This window comes from Salvelinus namaycush, chromosome 10, assembly GCF_016432855.1.
Source record: "Salvelinus namaycush isolate Seneca chromosome 10, SaNama_1.0, whole genome shotgun sequence".
NCBI classification, from domain to species: domain Eukaryota; kingdom Metazoa; phylum Chordata; class Actinopteri; order Salmoniformes; family Salmonidae; genus Salvelinus; species Salvelinus namaycush.
The window spans coordinates 8,581,454-8,607,026 of NC_052316.1; the positions used below are offsets into that span (position 1 = coordinate 8,581,454).

Here is a 25,573-nt window from a genome sequence, read left to right on the forward strand (position 1 = left end):
ACGTTACAGCCTTATTCTAAAATTGATTGAATTATATTTTTCCTCATTCTACACACATTACCCCAAAATGACAAAGCAAAAACAGGTATTTAGAAATGTTTGCTAATTTATAAAAAATAAATAAATAGAAATACCTTATTTACATAAGTATATAAGATACACAAGAAAATATTTAAAATATTCCTATAATTGTAATATCATATTTGATCATAATTATGCTAATAAATCTATTCATTTACGTCTCAATAACATTGAAATACACTACCAGTCAAAAGTTAGGACACACCTACTCATTCAAGGGTTTTTCTTTATTTGTACTATTTTCTACATTGTAAAATAATAGTGAAGACATCAAAACTATGAAATAACACACATGGAATCATGCAGTCACCAAAAAAGTTACCACATGATTCCATGTGTGTTATTTTATAGTTTTGATGTCTTCACTATTATTCTACAATGTAGAAAATAGCCAAAATAAAGAAAAACCCTCGAAGAAGTATATCCAAACATTTGACTGGTACTGTATATAAATTCAATATCAAGCTATTTTGATTGGTTTTTGTTTTCTAGTTAGATATTGAGAGCACAGAGGAGCAGTAATGAAGTCTGCTCTTATCTCTAGATTCCTTGACTTAGCTAGTGCCTAATTTGGTAATTATAACATAGTTGAAATAGTTAGAGTATTTGCAAGTACTGTAAAATCCAAGTATTGTAAAAGGATGTGGTACCAAAATGATTCCCTTTATGGTGAGTCAGTATGTACATTGCCTGTTCCAGGTATAAGACACATACAGTTGAAGTCGGAAGTTTACATACACTTAGGTTGGAGTCATTAAAACTCATTTTTCAACCACTCCACAAATTTCTTGTTAACAAACTATAGTTTTGGCAAGTCGGTTAGGACATCTACTTTGTGCATGTCACAAGTAATTTTTCCAATAATTGTTTACAGACAGATTATTTCACTTATAATTCACTGTGTCACAATTCCAGTGGGTCAGAAGTTTGCATACACGAAGTTGACTGTGCCTTTAAACAGCTTGGAAAATTCCAGAAAATTATGTCATGGCCTTAGAAGCTTCTCATATGCTAATTGACATAATTTGAGTCAATTGGAGGTGTACCTGAGGATGTATTTCAAGGCCTACCTTCAAACTCAGTGCCTCTTTGCTTGTCATCATCAGAAAATCAAAAGAAATCAGCCAGGACCTCAGAAAACTAATTGTAGACCTCCACAAGTCTGGTTCAACCTTGGGAGCAATTTCCAAACGCCTGAAGTTACCACGTTCATCTGTACAAACAATAGTATGCAAGTATAAACACCATGGGACCACGCAGCCATCATACTGCTCAGGAAGGAGACGTGTTCTGTCTCCTAGAGATGAACGTACTTTGGTTTGAAAAGTGCAAATCAATCCCAGAACAACAGCAAAGGACCTTGTGAAGATGCTGGAGGAAACAGGTACAAAAATATCTATATCCACAGTAAAACGAGTCCTATATCGACATAACCTGAAAGGCTGCTCAGCAAGGAAGAAGCCACTGCTCCAAAACCGCCATAAAAAGCCAGACTACGGTTTCAACTGCACATGGGGACAAAGATCGTACTTATTGGAGAAATGTCCTCTGGTCTGATGAAACAAAAATAGAACAGTTTGCAAACTGATATGTGACACGTATTAATGCCAAAATAACATGCAAAACAGGCAAGCCGTTTTTTTTTTTTGCAAAAAATGTGGGGCTCAAAACAGGTGGGGTTCTGGCCCACCTGCCCTGAATGACAGGTCGCCACTGATGCCAGGCCTAAATAAGTTCAGGAGTAAGAATGTACTTAACAAATCGAATAATAAGTTGCATGGATGCGTCCTGTGTTCAATAAAAGTGGTTAACATGATTTTTGAATGACTACCCCAACTCTGTACCGCACACATACAATTATCTGTAAGGTCCCTCAAACGAGTAATGCATTTCAAGGACAGATTCAACCACAAGGTGAGGTTTGTCAATGCCTTATAAAGAAGGGCACCGATTGGTAGATGTATAAAAATTTAAAAAAGCAGATGCTGAATATCCCTTTGAGCTTGGTGAAGTTATTAATTACACTTTGGATGATGTATCAATACACCAAATCACTACAAAGACACAGGCGTCCTTCCTAACTCGGTGTCCGGAGAGGAAGGAACTCTTTAGAGATTTCACCATGAGGACAATGGTGATTTTAAAACAGTTACAGAGTTTAATGGTTGTGATTCGAGAAAACTGACAATGGAGCAACAATATTGTAGTTACTCCACAAAACTAACCTAAATGACAGAGTGAAAACAAGGAAGCCTTTACACAATAAAAATATTCCAAAACATGCATCTGTTTGCAACAAGGCACTTAAGTAATACTGTAAAAAAATGTGGCAAAAAATATCATTTTTGTTCTGAATACAAAGCATTATGTTTCGGGCAAATCCAACACGACTGAGTACCACTGTTCATATTTTCAAGCATGGTGGTGGCTGCATCATGTTATGGGTATGCTTGTCATCGGCAAGGACTAGGGAGTTTTTTTTTAGGATAGACAGAAACAGGATACAGTTATAAGCACAGGCAAAATAATGGAGGAAAACTTGGTTCAGTCTGCTTTCCAACAGACACTGGGAGACGAATTCACCTTTCAGCAGGACAATAACCTGAAACACAAGACAACCAAGACAACATTGGATGTTCTTGAGTGGCCTAGTTACGGATTTGACTTAAACTGATCTAGCAATGATCAACAACTAACTTGACAGAAGGGCACAATGGCAGTAGGTGGCACTCGATATTCTGATGCTAGCAATTCTCTGGTTGCCATCTCATACTCCTAACAGATTTCCCATCTAACCCTGGGATTCAAACCATCAACCCTGCAGTTACTGGACTGCTTCTCTAACTTGGAGGCTAGTGTAGAAGCAGGAATCATAGACAGACAGACAGACACTGGCAGATGGGCAGACAACCAGACAGACAGACAAACATGGGCAGATTGACAGACAGACAAACAAACAGACAGATAGCCAGGTAGACAGACATGGACAGATAGGCAGACATACAGACAGACGGGCAGAAAGACAGACAAATATGTATTTAACGTTCCCCTCTCGTCAAGTTGGTGGACTCGAGAGGTACAGTGTGTGTGTATGAATACCTCCAATGCCCATATTAAACATAGTAATCAAGGCCGACATTTCCCTGGAAATAAACGTCTAATATAATTCTTAAAATAACAATTAGCCTGCAAATAGATGTGGGGTGATTATAAATTCCTTTCAGGAGGGGCGGCTTGGCTTTAAGCTGGGGGAGGGGTAGCAGGGAGATCTAGAGGAGTCATGCGGTTTGGGGATGAAGGGGGGGGGGGGCAACCAGTCTTTGCAATCAGTGTTAAATAGAGCAGTTTTGTGCCTGTGTGATTGTCAAGTGGGCCATTACTGGCTGATAAGGGCACTTTTTCCCCCACGTCGCCCTGATTGGGCCCGAGTACGTCGCACCACCTTGCATGCTGTCCTGATGCAATCAGAGCCCTTTTGCCACTGCCATTTTCACCGCCGTGATTTCTACTGAATCCCTCATCGGCCCCCAGTCAACACCAGGCCCCCTTGAGCCTCAACGAGGAACCATTCACATCAAGGAGAAAAGGTCATGCCAAAGTCATTGTTTCAATTATAAACCACCACAATTTGGCCTCATTTCAATGAAACAAATAAGTAGTTGAAGCCCCAAAGTTTGAAAGAAAGCAAGGAAGTAGCAAATTATGGGATTTTAGAAACTCCTTTTTGGCCAATGCTTGTAGTTTCTATTATCAATGATGCTCCAAATCTTGCACCGTAATCTTGATTTGATCAAGCTGAATTATTATCTGTTCAAAACCCCTTGAATAAAACTATTGATATAATGACAATGTTTTGTTTCAATCAAATTCTTAGAGGAATCTCAAATAATCTACTACACTTACATTTGGTTGTGTGTGTGACTGTGCCCGGTTCCCCAAAAGCATTAAGGCTATGTTCATCGTTAGAACCTTTGTAGGAGCATTGTTAAATCTCTGAGCTGTTTCCCAAAATCATTGTTACTAAGGTTGCTCTTGAAAGTCCTTGTTATTTAAGTTCATCGTTAGAACCTTTGTAGGAGCATTGTTAAATCTCAGAGCTGTTTCCCTAAACTATTCTTGCTAAGGTTGCTCTTGAAAGCGCTTGTTATTTAACGACTGTGTTTTTTTGTATATATGAGGATTGCCAAATCATTTTGGAAGTAGGCCTACACGGGGCACGTGATGTCACCGTGTAACTATATACACTACATGACCAAAAGTATGTGGAGAGCTGCTCGTCGAACATCTCATTCCAAAATCATGGGCATTAATACGGAGTTGGTCCACCCTTTGCTGCTATAACAGCCTCCACTCTTCTGGGAAGGCTTTTCACTACATGTTGGAACATTGTTGCTGGGACTTGCTTCCATTCAGCCACAAGAGCATTAGTGAGGTTGGGCACTGATGTTGCGCACTGATGTTGCGCAATTAGGCCTGGCTCGCAGTCGGTGTTCCAATTCATCCCAAAGATGTTCAATGGGGTTGAGGTCAGGGCTCTGTGCAGGTCAGTCAAGTTCTTCATCTCGACAAACCATTTCTGTATGGACCTCGCTTGGTGCACGAGGGCATTGTCATGCTGAAACAGGAAAGGGCCTTCCCCAAACTGTTGCCACAAAGTTGGAAGCACAGAATCGTCTAGAATGTCATTGTATGCTGTGGTGTTAATATTTCCCTTCACTGGAACTAAGGAGCCTAGCCTGATCCATGAAAAACAGCCCCACGCCATTATTCATCCTCCACCAAACTTTACAGTTGACACTATGCATTTGGGGCAGGCAGGGTTCTCCTGGCATCCGCCAAACCCAGTTTCGTTCGTCAGACTGCCAGATGGTGACGTGTGATTCATCACTCCAGAGAACGTGTTTCCACTGCTCCAGAGTCCAATGGAAGTGAGCTTTACACCACTCCAGCCGGCACTTGGCATTGTGCATGGTGATCTTAGGCCTGTGTGCGGCTGCTCAGCCATGGAAACACATTTCACGAAGTTCCCGACCAACAGTTATTGTGCTGACGTTGCTTTCAGAGGCAGTTTGGAACTCGGTAGTGAGTGTTGCAACCGAGGACAGATTATTTTTACGCACTGCGCGCTTCAGCTCTCGGTGGTCCTGTTCTGTGAGCTTGTGTGGCCTACCACTTCATGGCTGAGTCATTGTTGATCCTGGATGTTTCTGCTTCACAATAACAGCACTTACAGTTGAAGTCCCTTGGTCCTGTGTGGCTCAGTTGGTAGAGCATGGTGCTTGCAACGCCAGGGTTGTGGGTTCAATTCCCACGGGGGGACCAGGGTTCAATTCCCACGGGGGGACCAGGATGAATATGTATGAACTTTCCAATTTGTAAGTCGCTCTGGATAAGAGCGTCTGCTAAATGACTTAAATGTAAGTCGGAGGTTTACATACACTTAGGTTGGAGTCAATAAAATTAGTTTTTCAACCACTCCACAAATTTCTTGTTAGCAAACTATAGTTTCGGCAAGTCGGTTAGAACATCTACTTTGTGCATGACACAAGTAATTTTCCAACAATTGTTTACAGATTATTTTACTTATAATTCATTGTATCACAATTCCAGTGGGTCAGAAGTTTGCATACACCAAGTTGACTGTGCCTTTAAACAGCTTGGAAAATTCCAGAAAATGATGTCATTGCTTTAGAAGCTTCTGATAGGCTAATTTACATAATTCGAGTCAATTGCAGGTGTACCTGTGGATGTATTTCAAGGTCTACCTTCGAACTCAGTGCCTCTTTGCTTGACATCATGGGAAAATCAAAAGAAATCAGCCAAGACCTCAGAAAAAAAATTGTAGACCACAAGTCTGGTTCATCCTTGGGAGCAATTTCCAAACGCCTGAAGGTACGACGTTCATCTGTACAAACAATAGTACGCAAGTATAAACCGTTCAGGAAGGAGACGCGTTCTGTCTCCTAGAGATTAACGTACAGTACTTGGGTGCAAAAAGTGCAAATCAATCCCAGAACAACAGCAAAGGACATTGTGAAGATGCTGGAGGAAACAGGTACAAAAATATACATTTCTTCAGTAAAACGAGTCCTATATCGACATAACCTGAAATGCCGCTCAGCAAGGAAGATGCCACTGCTCCAAAACCGCCATAAAAAAAACAGACTACAGTTTGCAACTGCACATGGGGACAAAGATCATACTTTTTTGAGAAATGTCCTCTTGTCTGATGAAACACAAATAGAACTGTTTGGCCATAATGACCATCGTTATGTTTGGAGGAAAAAGGGGGAGGCTTGCAAACCGAAGAACACCCTCCCAACCATGAAGCACGGGGGTGGCAGCATCATGTTGTGGGGGTACTTTGATGCAGGAGGGACTGGTGCACTTCACAAAATAGATGGCATCATGAGGCAGGAAAATTATGTGGATATATTGAAGCAACATCTCAAGACATCAGTCAGGAAGTTAAAGCTTGGTTGTAAATGGGTCTTCCAAATGGACAATGACCCCAAGCATACTTCCAAAGTTGTGGCAAAATGGCTTAAGGACAACAAAGTCAAGGTATTGGAGTGGTCATCACAAAGCCCTGACCTCAAAACTATAGAAAATTTGTGGGCAGAACTGAAAAAGCGTGTGCGAGCAAGGAGGCCTACAAACCTGACTCAATTACACCAGCTCTGTCAGGAGGAATGGGCCAGAATTCACCCAACTTATTGTGGGAAGCTTGTGGAAGGCTACCCGAAGCGTTTGAACCAAGTTAACAATTTAAAGGCAATACTACCAAATACGAATTGAGTGTATGTAAACTTTTGACCCACTGGGAATGTGATGAAAGAAATAAACATTTCACATTCTTAAATAAAGTGGTGATCCTAACTGACCTAAGACAGGGAATTTGTACTCGGATTATATGTCAGGAAAAGTGAAAAACTGAGTTTAAATGTATTTGGCTAAGGTGTATGTTAACTTCCGACTTCAACTGTACAGTTTACCGGGGCAGCACTAGAAGGGCAGAAATTTGACGAACTGACTTGTTGGAAAAGTGGCATCCTATGATGGTCGAACGTTGAAAGTCACTGAGCTCTTCAGTAAGGTATTATACTGCCATTTTTGTCTATGGAGATTGCATGGTTGTGTGCTCGATTTTATACAACTGTCAGCGACGGGTGTGGCTTGAATATCCGTATCCGCTAATTTGAAGGGGTGTCCACATACTGTTGTATATATAGTGTAGCTCCCCTACACATTTTATTGTAAATGTCTACTGCTTGCAAAATCATTTTTTTCAACTAGGTTATGAAATAACGTTTTTTTGCAGGACAAGAATTGTCTTGACTTTCAAGAATGCCTAAATTGGTTTGTCTTACTATTCTGGTTGGCTGGCAAGTTTCACCATCAACTATTTCAGATTTACAGGTGTGGAGGTTTCACCATGGCACATACCGTGGGGACAAGTTGGCACATGATAATTATTAGAATATGGCCAATATTAGTCAATTATTACATTCTAGCCATGCTGGCTTTCACGACCTAGGCCTACGTGAGACATGAAACAGATATGCCCTCGAACCTACCGCGGATTTGTTTGCTTAAAAGGGTAATGGAAAAACTTCAACCACTACATTTGTATTGCAATAAAATACATGTTATTTATCTACACAAGATAGTTGGGCTGAATAGAAACACACCCTAGCATGCAGGCAATTGTGGCATCTATTTTCTGTCCGAACTTAAATGTCGAAAGAAATATCACTGGACAAGTTCATGGAAACATTGCTACTGATAATAATACAAAGTTACCAATTTCTTTGCATATCTAGTGAAAGATATAGATGCTCCAAATGAAAACCGAGATTACTGTATTAAAATTACTGTAATTTTTGCCTTGATATATTTCGTGATGTGTAACATGTGCGCAATGATGTGCCAAATCTTGATGTAGTACATTATTATAGGGTAAGCATTAGAATAAGCCTCAATATTTGTAACCATAGGTGATAATATTTCTCTAGAACAGTGGTATTCAAACATTTTCAGCAGTGACTTCTTTTTTTGGCACCAGAATTTCCGGGGACCCCATTATATCCCCAAGAATGTAACGATCGTCTGTGGTGGTAGAAGGATCGGACCAAAGCGCAGCGTGGTAGGTGTTCATGTCTTTAATATAAATCCAAAACTGAACACAGGAACAAAAACAATAAACGAATGATCAAACAAAACAGTACCGTGTGGCGACAAACACTGACACGGAAACAAACACCCACAAAACAAAAGTGAAACCCAGGCTACCTAAGTATGATTCTCAATCAGGGACAACGATTGACAGCTGCCTCTGATTGAGAATCATACCAGGCCGAACACAAAACCCCAACAGAAAAACACACATAGACTGCCCACCCCAACTCACGCCCTGACCATACTAAATAAAGACAAAACAAAGGAAATAAAGGTCAGAACGTGACAGTACCCCCCCCCCCCCAAGGTGCAGACTCCGGACGCAAAACCTGAACCTATAGGGGAGGGTCTGGGTGGGCATCTGTCCGCGGTGGCGGCTCTGGCGCTGGACGTGGACCCCACTCCACCATTGTCTTTGTCCGCTTTAGTGGCCTCCTAGGAACGGCGAGGACCTTGGCCTGGGAACCCAACTAAAGGGCCCCACTGGACTGAGGGGCGCCTCTGGACTGAGGGGCGCCTCTGGACTGAGGGGCGCCTCTGGACTGAGGGGCGCCTCTGGACTGAGGGGCGCCTCTGGACTGAGGGGCAGCTCTGGACTGAGGGGCAGCTCTGGACTGAGGGGCAGCTCCGAACTGAAGGACAGCTCTGGACTGAAAGGCAGCTCCGGACTGAAGGACGGCTCTGGCGGCTCCTGACTGGCGGGCGGCTCTGGCGGCTCCTGACTGGCGGGCGGCTCTGGCGGCTCCTGACTGGCGGGCGGCTCTGGCGGCTCCTGACTGGGCGGCTCTGGCGGCTCCTGACTGGCGGGCGGCTCTGACGGCTCTGGACAGACGGGCAGCTCAGACAGCGCTGGACAGACGGACAGCTCAGGCGGCGCTGGACAGACGGACAGCTCAGGCGGCGCTGGACAGACGGCCAGCTCAGGCGGCGCTGGACAGACGGGCAGCTCAGGCGGCGCTGGACAGACGGGCAGCTCAGGCGGCGCTGGGCAGACGGGCAGCTCTGGCCTGCTGAGGCGCACAGTAGGCCTAGTGCGTGGTGCCGGAACAGGTGGTACCGGGCAGGGAACACGCACCTCAGGGCGAGTGCGGGGAGCAGGAACAGGGCATACTGGACCCGGGAGGCGCACAGTAGGCCTGGTGCGTGGTGCAGGCACTGGTGGTACCGGGCTGGGGGCACGCACCTCAGGGCGAGTGCGAGGAGCAGGAACAGGACGTACAGGGCTCTGGAGACGCACAGGAAGCCTGATGCGTGGTGTTGGCACTGGTGGTACTGGGCTGGTGCGAGGAGGTGGCACCGGATAGACCGGACCGTGAAGGCGCACAGGAGGTCTCGAGCACCGAGCCTGCCCAACCTTACCTGGTTGAATGCTCCCCGTAGCCAGGCCAGTGCGGCGAGGTGGAATAGCCCGCACTGGGCTGTGCTGGCGAACCGGGGACACCATGCGTAAGGCTGGTGCCATGTACACCGGCCCGAGGAGACGCACTGAAGACCAGATGCGCTGAGCCAGCTTCATGACACCTGGCTCGATGCCCACTCTAGCCCGGACGATACGAGGAGCTGGAATGTACCACACCGAGCTATGCACACGCACCAGGGACACCGTTCGCTCCACCGCATAACACGGTGCCTGCCCGGTACGACGCTCTCCACGGTAAGCACGGGGAGTTGGCTCAGGTCTCCTACCTGGCTTAACACCAGTCCCCGTGTGCCCCCCCAAGACATTTTTGGGGCTGCCTCTCGGGCTTCCTTGCCAGCCGTGCTCCCTCGTAACGCCGGTTCCCTTTAGCGACTACCTCCGCTCTCCTGGCTGCCTCCACCTGTTCCCATGGCAGGCGATCCCTTCCAGACAGAATCTCCTCCCATGTGTAACATCCCTTGCCATTTAGAATGTCCTCCCATGTCCATTCCTCTTCAGATTTCGCCCGCTGCTGCCGCTGCTGCTGCTGCCCGTTACCACGCTGCTTGGTCCTTTTTTGGTGGGTGTTTCTGTAACGATCGTCTGTGGTGGTAGAAGGATCGGACCAAAGCGCAGCGTGGTAAGTGTTCATATCTTTAATATAAATCCAAAACTGAACACAGGAACAAAAACAATAAACGAATGATCAAACGAAACAGTACCGTGTGGCGACAAACACTGACATGGAAACAAACACCCACAAAACAAAAGTGAAACCCAGGCTACCTAAGTATGATTCTCAATCAGGGACAACGATTGACAGCTGCCTCTGATTGAGAATCATACCAGGCCGAACACAAAACCCCAACATAGAAAAGCACACATGGACTGCCCACCCCAACTCACGCCCTGAACATACTAAATAAAGACAAAACAAAGGAAATAAAGGTCAGAACGTGACAAAGAATTTCTCCCCACCCCAACCTAAATAAAAAAATTGGCAAATTTTTTGGTATTTGTCGATTTTTTACATCAACAAATATCATTCAACTCTAATGCATTTTCATCTCAAAGAAACCAGTAAATACATTTACTCAATATAATTTTTTCCCCTCAAATTATGTTTCTCAAAAACATTGTCCCATGGAATAATCTGTACTCTTAATTTTTGTTCCAAATTTTTTTTACGACTTTGAATATCACTGCTCTAGGAGCTGATCTATCATCAGTAGGCTATTGGGTTTGAAGGCTCCGTTGCGAGATCGACACGGCATACTTTTATTTTTTAACCTTTATTTAACTAGGCAAGTTAGTTAAGAACTAATTCTTATTTACAATGACGGACTACTGGGGAGTCCAGTAGAACGACATATTTTTACCTTGTCATCTCGGGGATTCTATCCAGTAACCTTTCGGTTACTGACCCAACACTCTAACCACTAGGCTACCTGCTGCCCCACTTGCTCTGTATACTTGCTCTGTATAGCTCCGCATTGACGTGATTGGTTGACGGTAGGTGAGGGCGGGGAGGTCCTGTATAAACACAAACTCACTTCCTTGACACTTCCTTCACAACAGCTCTGCACTGCTCGGCTAAGCACAATAAGTATTAATACCCTAACTTCTGCAGAGGCCATATAACCATAAATGCTGCACGGACGATGCAAACGTTGGATTGGCCATGTAGCGCTTTTAAGCCTAAAAGGCGCTGCAAGGTCAATCTGACGTCTGCATTGGCCGCACAGCATTTACGGTGATGAGCAGATGAGGTCCCAACATGTTCAGCATGTTTTTACCAAAAGATAGATTTAGAGTTAGATAAACTTAGATTTTTTGGAAGGGACATATACAGGATGCTACCCTCCACAACATAACCTTCACTCCAAATCAAAACTCCCAACCTACAACCTGATTTTGGACGGAATTACCTGGAAGGCTTCCTAATACCAATGATTATTATTCCCAAGCTATACAGCAAATGCTCTGGCAAACAAACAGAAACCTGAAAACACCATCCAACCTGGAACTGAGTGAGTAATGTTGAGTCTGAAGTAATTTTTTATTTTCAAAAGCCAAGAAGAAAAATACATTATAATGATATATTTTACTTTATAAGGACTGAATGCTAAGTTAAGGCTACCAAGCTTGCTAGGACAAAGAGATACAACTTAATTTAGCACTGACGTGGGAAGTGAGAGGCGTCAAAGCCCTTGAGCCCAACAATGGCAGGAGAGTCGCACAGCCTGCCCCAACCAAATGCAGAGGCCTTTGAAGCCCCCTCCTGCTGTTCAGAGGTAATTAAAATACAGTACCCTCTGTATGTAAAAAAACAATAAGGCACAAAAAGAGTACCAAATGAAACTCCTTATGGAAAATCAAGAGACACTTTTTGCTGACTGTTATAAAAATGGGAACATAAGCAACTTAATATTCCACACAGACCATCCCCACAGACAATGTTACCGATGGGTGGAAACTCAGGATACTAGACAACGAGGACTCTGAGTCAGCAAATGTGAACGTGTATACATCTGGAACAGTAAAGGTACAGGGAAACCCCAAACAGTTTCAGCTGGACTTTCACATTATCAAAGAGATAGCTCAGCAGGATAATCTCTCTCTTGAGAAAGATACCCCCACCCCGAACGTGTCATACCAGACCTCTTCATTACACAACCCCGCAGATGAGCAACCCCAAGCGGAAACCTCCCAGCACAGAGTACTACTGGTTGCCCTCTAGGTCACAGAAAGCTGGTAGTCCCATCCACCAAACTACCAGGTGTGAAACAGGGAAGGGACTCAGGGGGTATGCTAATTTGTTATAGAGCAGACCTAACTCACTCTATTAAATTAATCAAAACAGGAACATTATACATTTGGCTAGAAATTTCAACAGAGAAAAATGTCCTCCTGTGTGCTGCCTACAGTATATCCCACCCACTAGAATCCCCATACTTTAATGAAGACATCTTCTCCATCCTGGAGGGGAAATCAATCATTTCCAGGCCCATGGACATGTACTAGTCTGTGGCAACATAAATTCCAGAACTGGACAAGAACCTGACACCCTCAGCACACAGGGGGTAAAAACACCTACCTGGAGGTGACAACATTCCCTCCTCCATATGCCCCCCTAGGTGCAACTGCGACAACATAACCAACAAAAATGGGTCACTATTCCTGCAGCTCTGTCGCACGCTGGGTATGTACATAGTCAAAGGTAGGCTTCGAGGGGACTCCTGTGATAGGTACACCTATAGCTCATCTTTTGGCAGTAGTACTGGAGACTACTTTATCACTGACCTCAACCCAGAGTCTCTCAGAGCGTTCACAGTCAGCCCACTGACACCCCTATCAGAAAACAGCAAGATCACAGTCTACTTGAACAGAGCAATACTCAATCATGAGACATTAAAGTCAAAGGAACTGAATAATATCAAGAAATGCTATAGATGGAAGGAATGTAGTGTGGAAACGTACCAAAAAACAATTAGACAACAACAAATTCAATCCCCTTAGACAACTTCCTGGACAAAACGTTCCAATGTAATAGTGAAGGTGTAAACTTCGCAAGTAGAAAACCTAAACTGTATATTTGACCTCAGCCTCCCTATCAAATCTGAACATGTCAAACAGAAAACCTAAGAAAATTAACAACAATGACAAATGATTTGATGAAGAATGCAAAAAAAACAAGAAAGAAATTGAGAAACCTATCCAACCAAAAACATAGAGACCCAGAAAACCTGAGCCTTCACTATGGTGAATAACTAAAACACTACATAAATACATTACGGAAAAAGAAGGAACAACACGTCAGAAATCAGCTCAATGTATTTGAAGAATCCATAGACACTAACCACTTCTGGGAAAATTGGAAAACACTAAACAAAAAACAACACGAAGAGTTATCTATCCAAAACAGAGATGTATGGGTAAACCACTTCTCCAATCTTTTTTGGCCCTATAACAAAGAACAAACAGCAAAAACATATACATGATCAAATACAAATCTTAGAATCAACTATTAAAGACTACAAGAACCCACTGGATTCTCCAATTACATTGAGTGGACTACAGGACAAAATACAAACCCTCCAACCCAAAAAAGCCTGTGGTGTTGATGGTATCCTCAATGAAATGATCAAATATACAGACCACAAATTCCAATTGGCTATACTTAAACTCTTTAACATCATCCTGAGCTCTGGCATCTTCCCCAATATTTGGAACAAAGGACTGATCAGCCCAATCCACAAAAGTGGAGACAAATTTCATCCAAATAACTACCATGGGATATGCGTCAACAGCAACCTTGGGAAAATCCTCTGCATTATCATTAACAGCAGACTAGTTAATTTCCTCAGTGAAAACAATGTACTGAGCAAATGTCAAATTGTCTTTTTACCAAATTACCGTACGACAGAACACGTATTCACCCTGCACACCCTAATTCACAAACAATCAAACCAAAACAAAGGCAAAGTCTTCTCATGCATTGTTGATTTCAAAAAAGCTTCTGACTAGATTTGGCATGAGGGTCTGCTATACAAATTGATGGAAAGTGGTGTTGGGGGGAAAACATACGACATTATAAAATCCATGTACACAAACAACAAGTGTGCGGTTAAAATTGGCAAAAAACACACACATTTCTTTCCACAGGGCTGTGGGGTGAGACAGGGATGCAACGCTCATCAACATATATATAAACAAATTGGCGATGGCACTAGAACAGTCTGCAGCACACGGCCTCAACCACTAGAATCTGAAGTAAAATGTCTACTGTTTGCTGATGATCTGGTGCTTCCGTCACCAACCAAGGAGGGCCTACAGCAGTACCTAGATCTTCTGCACATATTCTGTCAGACCTGGGCCCTGACAGTAAATCTCAGTAGGACAAAAATAATGGTGTTCCAAAAAAGGTCCACTTACCAGGACCACAAATACAATTCCAAGTAGACACCATTGCCCTAGAGCAGACAAAAAACTATTACATACCTCGGCCTAAACATTAGCGTCACAGGTGACTTCCACAAAGCTGTGAACGAGCTGAGAGACAAGGCAAGAAGGGCCTTCTATGCTATCAAAAGGAACATAAAATTCGACATACCAATTAGGATCTTGCTAAAAATACTTGAATCAGTTATAGAACAAATTGCCCTTTATGGTTGTGAGGTCTGGGGTCCACTCACCAACCAATAATTCACATAATGACTCTGCATGCAGAATTTTGCAAAAATATCCTCTGTGTACAACATAAAACACCAAATAATGCATGCAGAGCAGAATTAGGCAGACACCCGCTAATTATCAAAATCCAGAAAAGAGCCGTTAAATTCTACAAGTATCATAAAGGAAGCGATTCCCAAACCTTCCATAACAAAGCCATCCCCTACAGAGAGATTAACCTGGAGAAGAGTCCCCTAAGCAAGCTGGTCCTGGGGCTCTATTCACAAACACAAACAGACCCCACAGAGTCCCAGGACAACAGCACAATTAGACCCAACAAAATCATGAGAAAACAAAAAGAGAATTACTTGACACATTGGAAATAATTAACAAAAAAACAGAGCAAACTAGAATGCTATGTGGCCCTAAACAGAGAGTACACAGCGGCGGAAAACCTGACCACTATGACTGACCCAAAATTAAGGAAAGCTTTGACTATGTATAGACTCATTGAGCATAGCCTTGCTATTGAAAAAGGCTGCCGTAGGCAGACCTGCCTCTCAAGAGAAGACAGACTATGTGCACACTGCCCACAAAATGTGGTGGAAACTGAGCTGCACTTCCTAACCTCCTCCCAAATGTATGACCATATTAGAGACACATATTCCCTCAGATTACACAGATCCACAAAGAATTCGAAAAATAAACCCAATTTTGAGAAACTCCCATATCTACTGTGTGAAATACCACAGTGTGCCATCACAGCAGCAAGATTTGTGACCTGTTGCTACAAGAAAAGGGCAACCAGTGAAGCACAAACATCATTGTAAATACAACCCATATTTATGTTTATTTATTTTCACTTTTGTACTTTAACTATTTGCACATTGTTACAACACTGTATATAGACATAATATGACATTTGAAATGTCTTCTGTGAGTGTAATGTCTACTCTTGTCACGCCCTGACCTTAGAGATCCTTATTATTCTCTATGTTTGGTTAGGTCAGGGTGTGACTCAGGTGGGAAATTCTATGTTTTCTGTTTCTTTGTTTTTGGCCGAGTGTGGTTCCCAATCAGAGGCAGCTGTCTATCGTTGTCTCTGATTGGGGATCATACTTAGGCAGCCCTTTTTCCCACCATTAGGTTGTGGGGTCTTGTTTTCTGTTTAGTTACTGTTGCCTGACAGAACTGTGCGTTTTTGATTTTGTTATTTTGTTTAAGTGTTTTTTGAATTAAAATCATGAACACTTTCCACGCTGCGCCTTGGTCTACTCTTTCTACCACCAACGAGAGCCGTTACAACTCTTAATTTTTATTTCACTTTTGTTTATTATCTACTTCACTTGCTTTGGCAATGTTAGCATATGTTTCCCATGCCAATAAAGCCCTTAAATTGAAAATAGAAAATAATTGATATGGCCTCTGCAGATGGCAGGAGATTAAAACGGTGCAGAGCTATTGAGCAGAGCTCTTGTAAAGGAAGTGAATTTGTGTTTATACAGGACCTCCCGCCCTCACCTACCGTCAACCAATCATGTCAATGTGGAGCTGTAGGGAGCCCTCCGCATTGTTATAACATTTGGGAGGTGCACGGCGATGCGGTACGGAGCTCAAATTGGCCTCTGCATGCCTCCAGAGCTCCACGATTGCATCACATCCTCCAACCACATTTTTGGATCAAATGTATTTAATCAAATGTATTTATTTATATAGCCCTTCTTACATTAGCTGATATATCAAAGTGCTGTACAGAAACCCAGCCTAAAGCAATGCAGGTGTAGAAGCACGGCGGCTAGGAAAACCCCCCTAGAAAGGCCAAAACATAGGAAGAAACCTAGAGAGGAACCAGGCTATGAGGGGTGGCCAGTCCTCTTCTGGCTGTGTCGGGTGGAGATTATAACAGAACATGGCCAAGATGTTCAAATGTTCCTAAATGACCAGCATGGTCAAATAATAAAAATCACAGTAGTTGTCGAGGGTGCAACAAGTCAGCACCTCAGGAGTAAATGTCAGTTGGCTTTTTATAGCCAATCATTGAGAGTATCTCTACCGCTCCTGCTGTCTCTAGAGAGTTGAAAACAGCAGGTCTGGGACAGGTGGCACGTCCGGTGAACAGGTCAGGGTTCCATAACCGCAGGCAGAACAGTTGAAACTGGAGCAGCAGCACGGCCAGGTGGACTGGGGACAGCAAGGAGTCATCATGCCAGGTAGTCCTGGGGCATGGTCCTAGGGCTCAGGTCCGCCGAGAGAGAGAAAGAAAGAAAGAAAGAGAGAAAGAGATAATTAGAGAGAGCATACTTAAATTCACTCAGGACACCGAATAAAACAAGAGAAATACTCCAGATATAACAGACTGACCCTAGCCCCCCGACACATAAACTACTGCAGCATAAATACTGGAGGCTGAGACAGGAGGGGTCAGGAGACACTGTGGCCCCATCCAATGATACCCCCGGACAGGGCCAAACAGGCAGGATATAACCCCACCCACTTTGCCAATGCACAGCCCCCACACCACTAGAGGGATACCTTCAACCACCAACTTACCATCCTGAGACAAGGCCGAGTATAGCCCACAAAGATCTGCGCCACGGCACAACCCAAGGGGGGGGGGGGGGGGGGGGGGGGGGGGGCGCAAACCCAGACAGGAAGACCACGTCAGCGACTCAACCGACTCAAGTGACGCACCCCTCCTAGGGACGGCATGAAAGAGCACCAGTAAGCCAGTGACTCAGCCCCTGTAATAGGGTTAGAGGCAGAGAATCCCAGTGGAGAGAGGGGAACCGGCCAGGCAGAGACAGCAAGGGTGGTTCGTTGCTCCAGAGCCTTTCCGTTCACCTTCACACTCCTGGGCCAGACTACACTCAATCATATGACCTACTGAAGAGATGAGTCTTCAGTAAAGACTTAAAGGTTGAGACCGAGTCTGCGTCTCTCACATGGGTAGGCAGACCATTCCATAAAAATGGAGCTCTATAGGAGAAAGCCCTGCCTCCAGCTGTTTGCTTAGAAATTCTAGGGACAATTAGGAGGCCTGCGTCTTGTGACCGTAGCGTACGTGTAGGTATGTACGGCAGGACCAAATTGGAAAGATTTGGATCAAGCATAAATTGTCTTGAAGTTCCATCTACTGGTTTTTCAAAAGCATCTGTCATATTCTGTTTTGTTCATATTCATTTTGTTACCACAGAGAAAGACTCTAGAGGATGGTAACATCATAAAGTTGAACAATGAGACAATATTTCTGAAATGGAAGGGTCCGTTGGTACTTAAAGAAAACGATGTCAGATCAGTCATTGTTTTGGTAGATTGTTACTGATGATAGGACGACAGAATTGTATCTTTGAAAGTCTACACATTCTAAACTCAGCAAAAAAAGAAACCTCTCACTGTCAACTGCGTTTATTTTCAGCAAACTTAACATGTGTAAATATTTGTATGAACATAACAAGATTCAACAACTGAGACATAAACTGAACAAGTTCCACAGACATGTGACTAACAGAAATGGATTAGTGTGTCTCTGAAAAAAGGGGGGGTAAAAATCAAAAATAACAGTCAGTATCTGGTGTGGCCACCAGCTGCATTAAGTACTGCAGTGCATCTCCTCCTCATGGACTGCACCAGATTTGCCAGTTCTTGCTGTGAGATGTTACCCCACTCTTCCACCAAGGCACCTGCAAGTTCCCGGACATTTCTGGGGGGAATGGCCCTAGCACTCACCCTCCGATCCAACAGGTCCCAGATGTGCTCAATGGGTGAGAGATCTGGGCTCTTCGCTGGCCATGGCAGAACACTGACATTCCTGTCTTGCAGGAAATCACGCACAGAACGAGCAGTATGGCTGGTGGCATTGTCATGCTGGAGGGTCATGTCAGGATGAGCCTGCAGGAGGGGTACCACATGAGGGAGGAGGATGTCTTCCCTGTAACGCACAGCATTGAGATTGCCTGCAATGACAACAAGCTCAGCCCGATGATGCTGTGACACACCGCCCCAGGCCATGACGGACCCTCCACCTCCAAATCGATCCCGCTCCAGAGTCAGGCCTCGGTGTAACGCTCATTCCGTCAACGATAAACGCGAATCTGACCATCACCCCTGGTGAGACAAAACCTGAAGAACACTTTTTACTAATCCTGTCTGGTCCAGCGACGGTGGGTTTGTGCCTATAGGCAACATTGTTGCCGGTGATGTCTGGTGAGGACCTGCCTTACAACAGGCCTACAAGCCCTCAGTCCAGCCTCTCTCAGCCTAATTCTGTGGTTCTGCGACTCGCAAACATGACAGCTCACTGGCTAACACTGTCAAACAAGCTCGGAATGAACACCCACATGCTTACTATCATAGGCTTCGTTCAGCTTACTTTGGCCTACTTACAGAAACAGGAATGGAAGAGCTGTTACCATTCAAACAAATGTTTCTGTTGAACATGTATCCCAACTTCATTACCTACTTGGGCCTTACCGCCCAAGTTGGTTTGCCAATCTCTGAACTCAGACAGTTTACGCGCAAAGCTTTTGAGGCATCAAAAGTGCGCAGCTCTGAGAGCCCTGACATCCCAGTTCTGAAGTTTGAACAGGAGCACACACTCCAGTTAGAGGGTGCATTGTTAGGTATTGAAGCGTCAAGAGATGACACACAGCAACAGTTTCTACCACAAAACCACAATACTAATACCCACTGTGGTGGGTATAACTGTAAAGTACGTCGCCAACGAAACGGCTACCGTTACAATCGACCGGATCATTACGTTCCTGCACCACATCCACCCGAAGTGTCAGAACACAAAGGTGATGAAGGGTTCAATAACGACTGAAACATACGTGAATACTCTCTAAAAGCTCTGCTAAGAGAAGTGGAAAAAATGTGATAACCCAGACAAGTCACTATGACTAGACGTGGAATTGCTGGACAACAGGTCCGCCAGAATTTACACCCTTAGCAAGGACGTTAACAATCAAATTACCCCCGCTCTCACTCAAAACCCTATCCAGGGCCAGCTAGATCAAGACACAATCACGCAGGCTTTGTTGATAGACTCTGATAAAAAGGTTGCGAAGAAAAAGGTCAAAAACTTCGCAGGATCAAATTCCACTCGAAACCTGAGAAGTCAATCCGTTTTCACAACCCGAGAAGTCAATCTGTTTTCACCATGAAGAAATGAAATGACACACCACGTCATTGCGAACGATCACCCCACTTTGTGTGCTACATGACCACAAAACGCAACTCAAGGCGCCCATACCTGGAAACAGTCCTGGAGGACTGCTTAACCTGTCATGTGCTAATTGATTCGGGCTCGACTATATCACTCATCTCTCAAACGCTGTTCGATGATCTCAAAAATGCTTTGCACCCAGCTAAACGTTTGTTGAAAACAGAAAAATGCAATACTTTCCTTTGAGGTGTCACTCAGGCTACCTCGCCTCTCACAACGCGAATCATGCTGAAACTACTTTTCCAAGGCGTATCGCTTGTTCACCCTGTGTATGTCACCAGCCTCGAATCTGAACCACTGCTACTCGGAACAGACTTGATGGATCGTTTGATCCCTCTGATGGATTGGAAGACAAACCAAGTATGGTCAAAGGCAGCTGTGCAGTCTCCATCGACCACACTGTCGTCTCCAACCGTTGACTGCAACACAGTCACCCACAAGAACCATTTATCACAAGGACCCCTTTTGAAAAAGATATCTCAACACTTCTCAGTGCTGTACCTGACCCAAGGAGATAGTATGATATCTCGTAACCTTCAATCAGCAAACCTGATTGAAAAGCCTGTTCATGATTTATAGCCAGTAGTCTCTGTGAATGGCCAGCTTCCCTCCTCCTTGGAGTCACGCGATTCTGTTGCTGAGATTAACCTTTCTAGCCCAGGGGTTCCGCTAGCGGAACACCCACAACATTCCGCTGAAAAGGCAGCGTGCGAAATTCAAAAATATATTTTTTAAATATGTAACTTTCACACATTAACAAGTCCAATACAGCAAATGAAAGATAAACATCTTGTTAATCTACCCATGGTGTCCGATTTCAAAAATGATTTACAGCAAAACACAACATATGATTATGTTAGGTCAGAGCCAAGTCACAAACACACACAGCCATTTTTTCAGCCGGCGATAGGAGTTACAAAATGCAGAAATATAGATAAAATGAATCACTAACCTTTGATTATCTTCATCAGATGACACTCATAGGACATCATGTTTTACATGTATTGTGTGTTTTGTTCGATAATGTGCATATATATATAAAAAAAATCTCAGTTTACTTTGGCGCGTTACGTGCAGTAATGTTTTGATTCCAAAACATCCGGTGATTTTGCAGAAATACTCATAATAAACATTGATAAAAGATGCAAGTGTTATTCACAGAATTAAAGATAAACTTATCCTCTATGCAACCACTGTGTCAGATTTCAAAAAAACTTTACGGAAAAATAATAATCTGAGAACGGCGCTCAGAACCCAAAATAGACAAAGAAATATCCGCCATTTTGGCGTCAACAGAAGCTACAAAAAACACTATAAATATTCACTTACCTTTGAATATCTTCATCAGAAGGCAGTCCCAGGAATCCCAGTTCGACAATAAATGACTGATTTGTTCCATAAAGTTCCATAAAGCCCATCATTTAGCCACTTGTTGTTAGCATGTTCAGCCCAGTAATCCATCTTCATGAGGCACGAGCAATTCCTCCAGACAAAAACTCAAAAAGTTCCGTTACAGGTCGTAGAAACAAGTCAAATGATGTATGCAATCCATATTTAGGATGTTTTTAACATTAATCATCAATAAGGTTCCAACCGGAGAATTTCATTGTCTGAAGAAAAGCATTGGAACGAGAGCATACTCTCTCGTGACCTCGCATAATGAGACCGAGGCTTTCTGCAGACCACTCAGTAAAAGAGCTCCTATAAGCCCCTCCTTTATAGTAGAATCCTACAACCAGTATCTAAAGACTGTGACATCTTGTGGAAGCCCTAGGAAGTGCATGCACATCCATAACTAACAGGGATTTCAATAGGCACTGTTTTGAAAATCGATTTCTCACTTCCTGTTTGGATTTCTTCTCAGGTTTTTGTCTACCATATGAGTTCTGTTATACTCACAGACATAATTCAAACAGTTTTAGAAACTTCAGAGTGTTTTCTATCCAATAGTAATAATAATATGCATATATTACCATGTGGGACAGAGTAGGAGGCAGTTCAGTTTGGGCACGCAATTCATCCAAAGTGAAAATGTTGCCCCCTATCCCAAACAGGTTTTAACTTCCCTTGTCCTCCGGACACTTCCACAAGCACTGCGGGCGTCTCAGGATTAAAAGCATCAACGAGCAGAGTGTACTCTGCTTCCGATGATACATTTTCTGATTTGAGGGGGACTGAAACCCTGTACAATGAATCTAACGGCGTCAGTCCCGCAACTGACCTGATGATTTGCAGGTACTGGAACGGTCGCTACACACGGACGCTGTGGTGACTGACAGGCCTCGACAGCCACTGAGCGTTTTGAAGCACAAACACCAGGAGATTTGGTTGAATGGTTACAGCCAATCTACAAACTACGCGGCTGCTGACAACTCGTACACAGGGTCCAACCTTTTCATTTGTGCCTCGGATACCCACACCAACCGCTGGTGGGAGGGTCCCGAGACACAAAGGGGGGGAATACCAGCCCAGACCCATGAGCCTCCTCGAGGCCGGTGGGGGGGTCGAGACTACGTGCAGCACCGTACGAGGCCGCCAGAGCAGGAAAAAATCTTGTTGTAAACTTTCCCATGAGAACAGAGAGGAGCGGACAGGCCCTTCGATGGGGATAACTCAGAACACATCTGAGATATCACTGAGGTGTACCACACTGGTCGTAAAAGAAGTCCAGTGGACCTTTCCACCTCCAAAACAAATGGCAACAATAATGATTATTTGCCATGTGTAGTAGCCACTACATTGCAACTAGTAAAGTGCTCTAATCATTTATTCCGGTAGGATAACATTTCAGAACAAATCGGTAGGATTCCTGGTCCCCTTGAGTACCAGTACCAATGCCAGCAACAGTTAGTCCAGCTACAATCAGTAAGAAGGTTAGAGACCTAACAAATCAAATTGCGCTTGACAACAGCGACAAAGTAGTTAGGAGTCACTCCAGATTGCAACACGTGGAAGGGAATCTCCAGAGCACTCTTCCAATGGTTAACACACATGCCACTAATAAATAGAACCCTCCATTCAGGAGGAAAGTTATTAGAAGACATGAACCATGATCACACCGCGTACGACTGGTTCAGTGCTTATAGAGTACTTCCGTCGTGAGGCTAGTTCTTCCGTGGATAACATAGCTATGAAATAGACTTCTTCATACATATCGCCCCTACAATAGTGGAAGACACAGTGGCTTGTAGTAAAACCACTACAGACTCCCTCGACACCAATTCTGACTGACCTCCAGGCATTGACCTGAAAATTACCTAATTGCGTCAGACTCATTCTGAACAAGTTGTAGGAGACCAGGATACTTGGTTTTCTTCCCTTGGCATGAACGCTTGTGTAAGCATAAACGCACATGAACAACGGTACATTCAATGAGGATTGTGTCTAGGATCACTTAAGGGTCTGAGCAAAACGCCAGCCTGGGTAAAATTGAAAATTTACCCTGAGGCTTTTGGCCCTACTGCCACCGTACTCACCAGTTTCTCCCCAGAAGTCCATAGGTCTTGTAGACTGCCCAAAACTAGTGCCTTACAGCTGTAGACTTAACATCTAGTTATCAACTTAGGATAGTGCCCTAAGCAACACACCGCAAAGTAGGTACGCCCTAGACATGACATTGCCAATGCCATGATATTCATTTTGCCAAGACCTTGGACGTATATAGAATACAGTCCAATTAGATGATTAAGGTGTGATAACGATATTTTGTATTTATCTTTTGTTTATGCTTTTATAAATGTTTTCATTTTCTTTGACACATAGGACGTGATAGAGCCATAAACAACTTTCCCATACAACCATCAGTTAGTGCCACAACGCCGCTCATTTGGGAGGAAATGTAATTATATATTTTGGGAGTGTGTGTGTGTTGTTAACATCTTCCTTAAGTTACTGCCCAGATCCTCCTGTCTCGATGACCAGACGACAGGTCCGGAACGGCGATCCCCAACCCGGATATCAATCAAATTTCTTTATAAAGCCCTTCTTACATCAGCTGATGTCACAAGTTGCTGGACAGAAACCAAGCCTAACATCCCCTGGCCATTCCTGTGGTATGTTGCAGCATCCAGAAAACCTACCAAGGTAAACCACCAGAGGGGGACAACAATGAAGACCCACAACCAGGAAAACCCACGGTCATTTTTATGTTGGTTTGCAACTTGCTGGATAATCGCAAGATTGAACCCAACAGAGAGGGACTGTCATGACTTTGCCCTGTTAGGTGAGGGTCATAACCCCCCCCCCCCCCCCCCCCCCCCCCCCCCCCCCCCCCCCCCCCCCCTTCTTTCTCTCCCCCCCCCCCCCCCCCCCCCCACCAGTTTATGACCTATCATAAATACCAAAACTCTCTCTCCACTCTACAGAATGGACTTTTGGAAAGCCCTTTTGTTACCACAGAGAAATACTACAAGATGGTAACATCAGAAATTTGAACAATGATACAATATTTCTGTAATGGAAGGGTCCGTTGGTACTTAAAGAGTATGATGTCAGATCATTGTTTTGGTAGATTGTTACTGATGATAGGACGACAGAATTGTATCTTTGAAAGTCTACACATTCTAGTTATCAGATTTACATCAAAATGTTGCAAATCTTGTGATTAAACATGAAACTATTTGTGAGAACATAAAATGTGATTTTAGATCCTGAATGAGAGAATTGTTTCATAAGTAAACTTATGCTCAATCAGTAACCCCACCCACGGGAGCACAGACATTGGTTAGAAGGATGAAACATGCCCCTTCTCCTCCCCAGTACAAAAGCCCCCATAACGATCATTAACATTTAGTTCCAGAAATGTGAGGACTGCTGTCCGAATGTTTAGAAGGGCGAATTTCAATTTGGAGGTGACGATCACCACGCTGGAATGGTGAATTTCGACTAGACCAGCCAGAATACAGCACAAGCTGATTATGGCAACTTGGTATGAACTTTAAACTATTATTCACTAAAGAAGAAGTGATAGATCCTAGAACTCAGATTATCAGCTGCAGCTGTAAACGTACGTGGCCTAGGAAATGACAGACAATCTCCTAAGAATGACAGGGTACTTCAATGTATCCGCTCTACAGCACTACGAGCAGAAAGATTCTTCAAAGGACAATGGCGATCTCTGCTGGGCAAACCGGTCTTCCATCTATCGAAGTGCAGCTCTGAGTAAATATATATCTTGCATTTTCCTTTTCCGAATGGGTGGTTATTAGTATGCATAAGATTCTGTATGTATGGTAGCATAGCTTCTCAAGGTTTTTATTCGGAAGACAGCAGCTCTATAAACATGCTTCCGTGGTGCCCAAGGTTATTAATGAGTTAATTGTTGCATGGTTTAATTCAATCAGACACTCAAGGTCCTAAACGATATCATAACCACCATCGATAAAAAACAGTTCTGTGCAGCCGTCTTCATCGACCTGGCCAAGGCTTTCGACTCTGTCAGTCACCGTATTCTTATCGGCAGACTCAACAATCTTGGTTTTTCTAATGACTGCCTTGCCTGGTTCACTAACTACTTCTCA

At 43.8% G+C, this 25,573-nt stretch overlaps 1 protein-coding gene across 1 annotated transcript in view; it reads left to right on the forward strand.

Moving 5' to 3' along the window:
• The first annotated feature begins 1,965 nt into the window (after nt 1-1,965).
• LOC120055147 (LIM/homeobox protein Lhx8-like) overlaps nt 1,966-25,573 on the forward strand; it is a 51,600-nt gene continuing 27,992 nt past the window's right edge. Inside the window, exon 1 of the mRNA XM_039003071.1 lies at nt 1,966-1,995. Within this exon, the coding sequence (XP_038858999.1) occupies nt 1,966-1,995 (30 nt within the window). The remainder of the gene's footprint in view (nt 1,996-25,573) is intronic.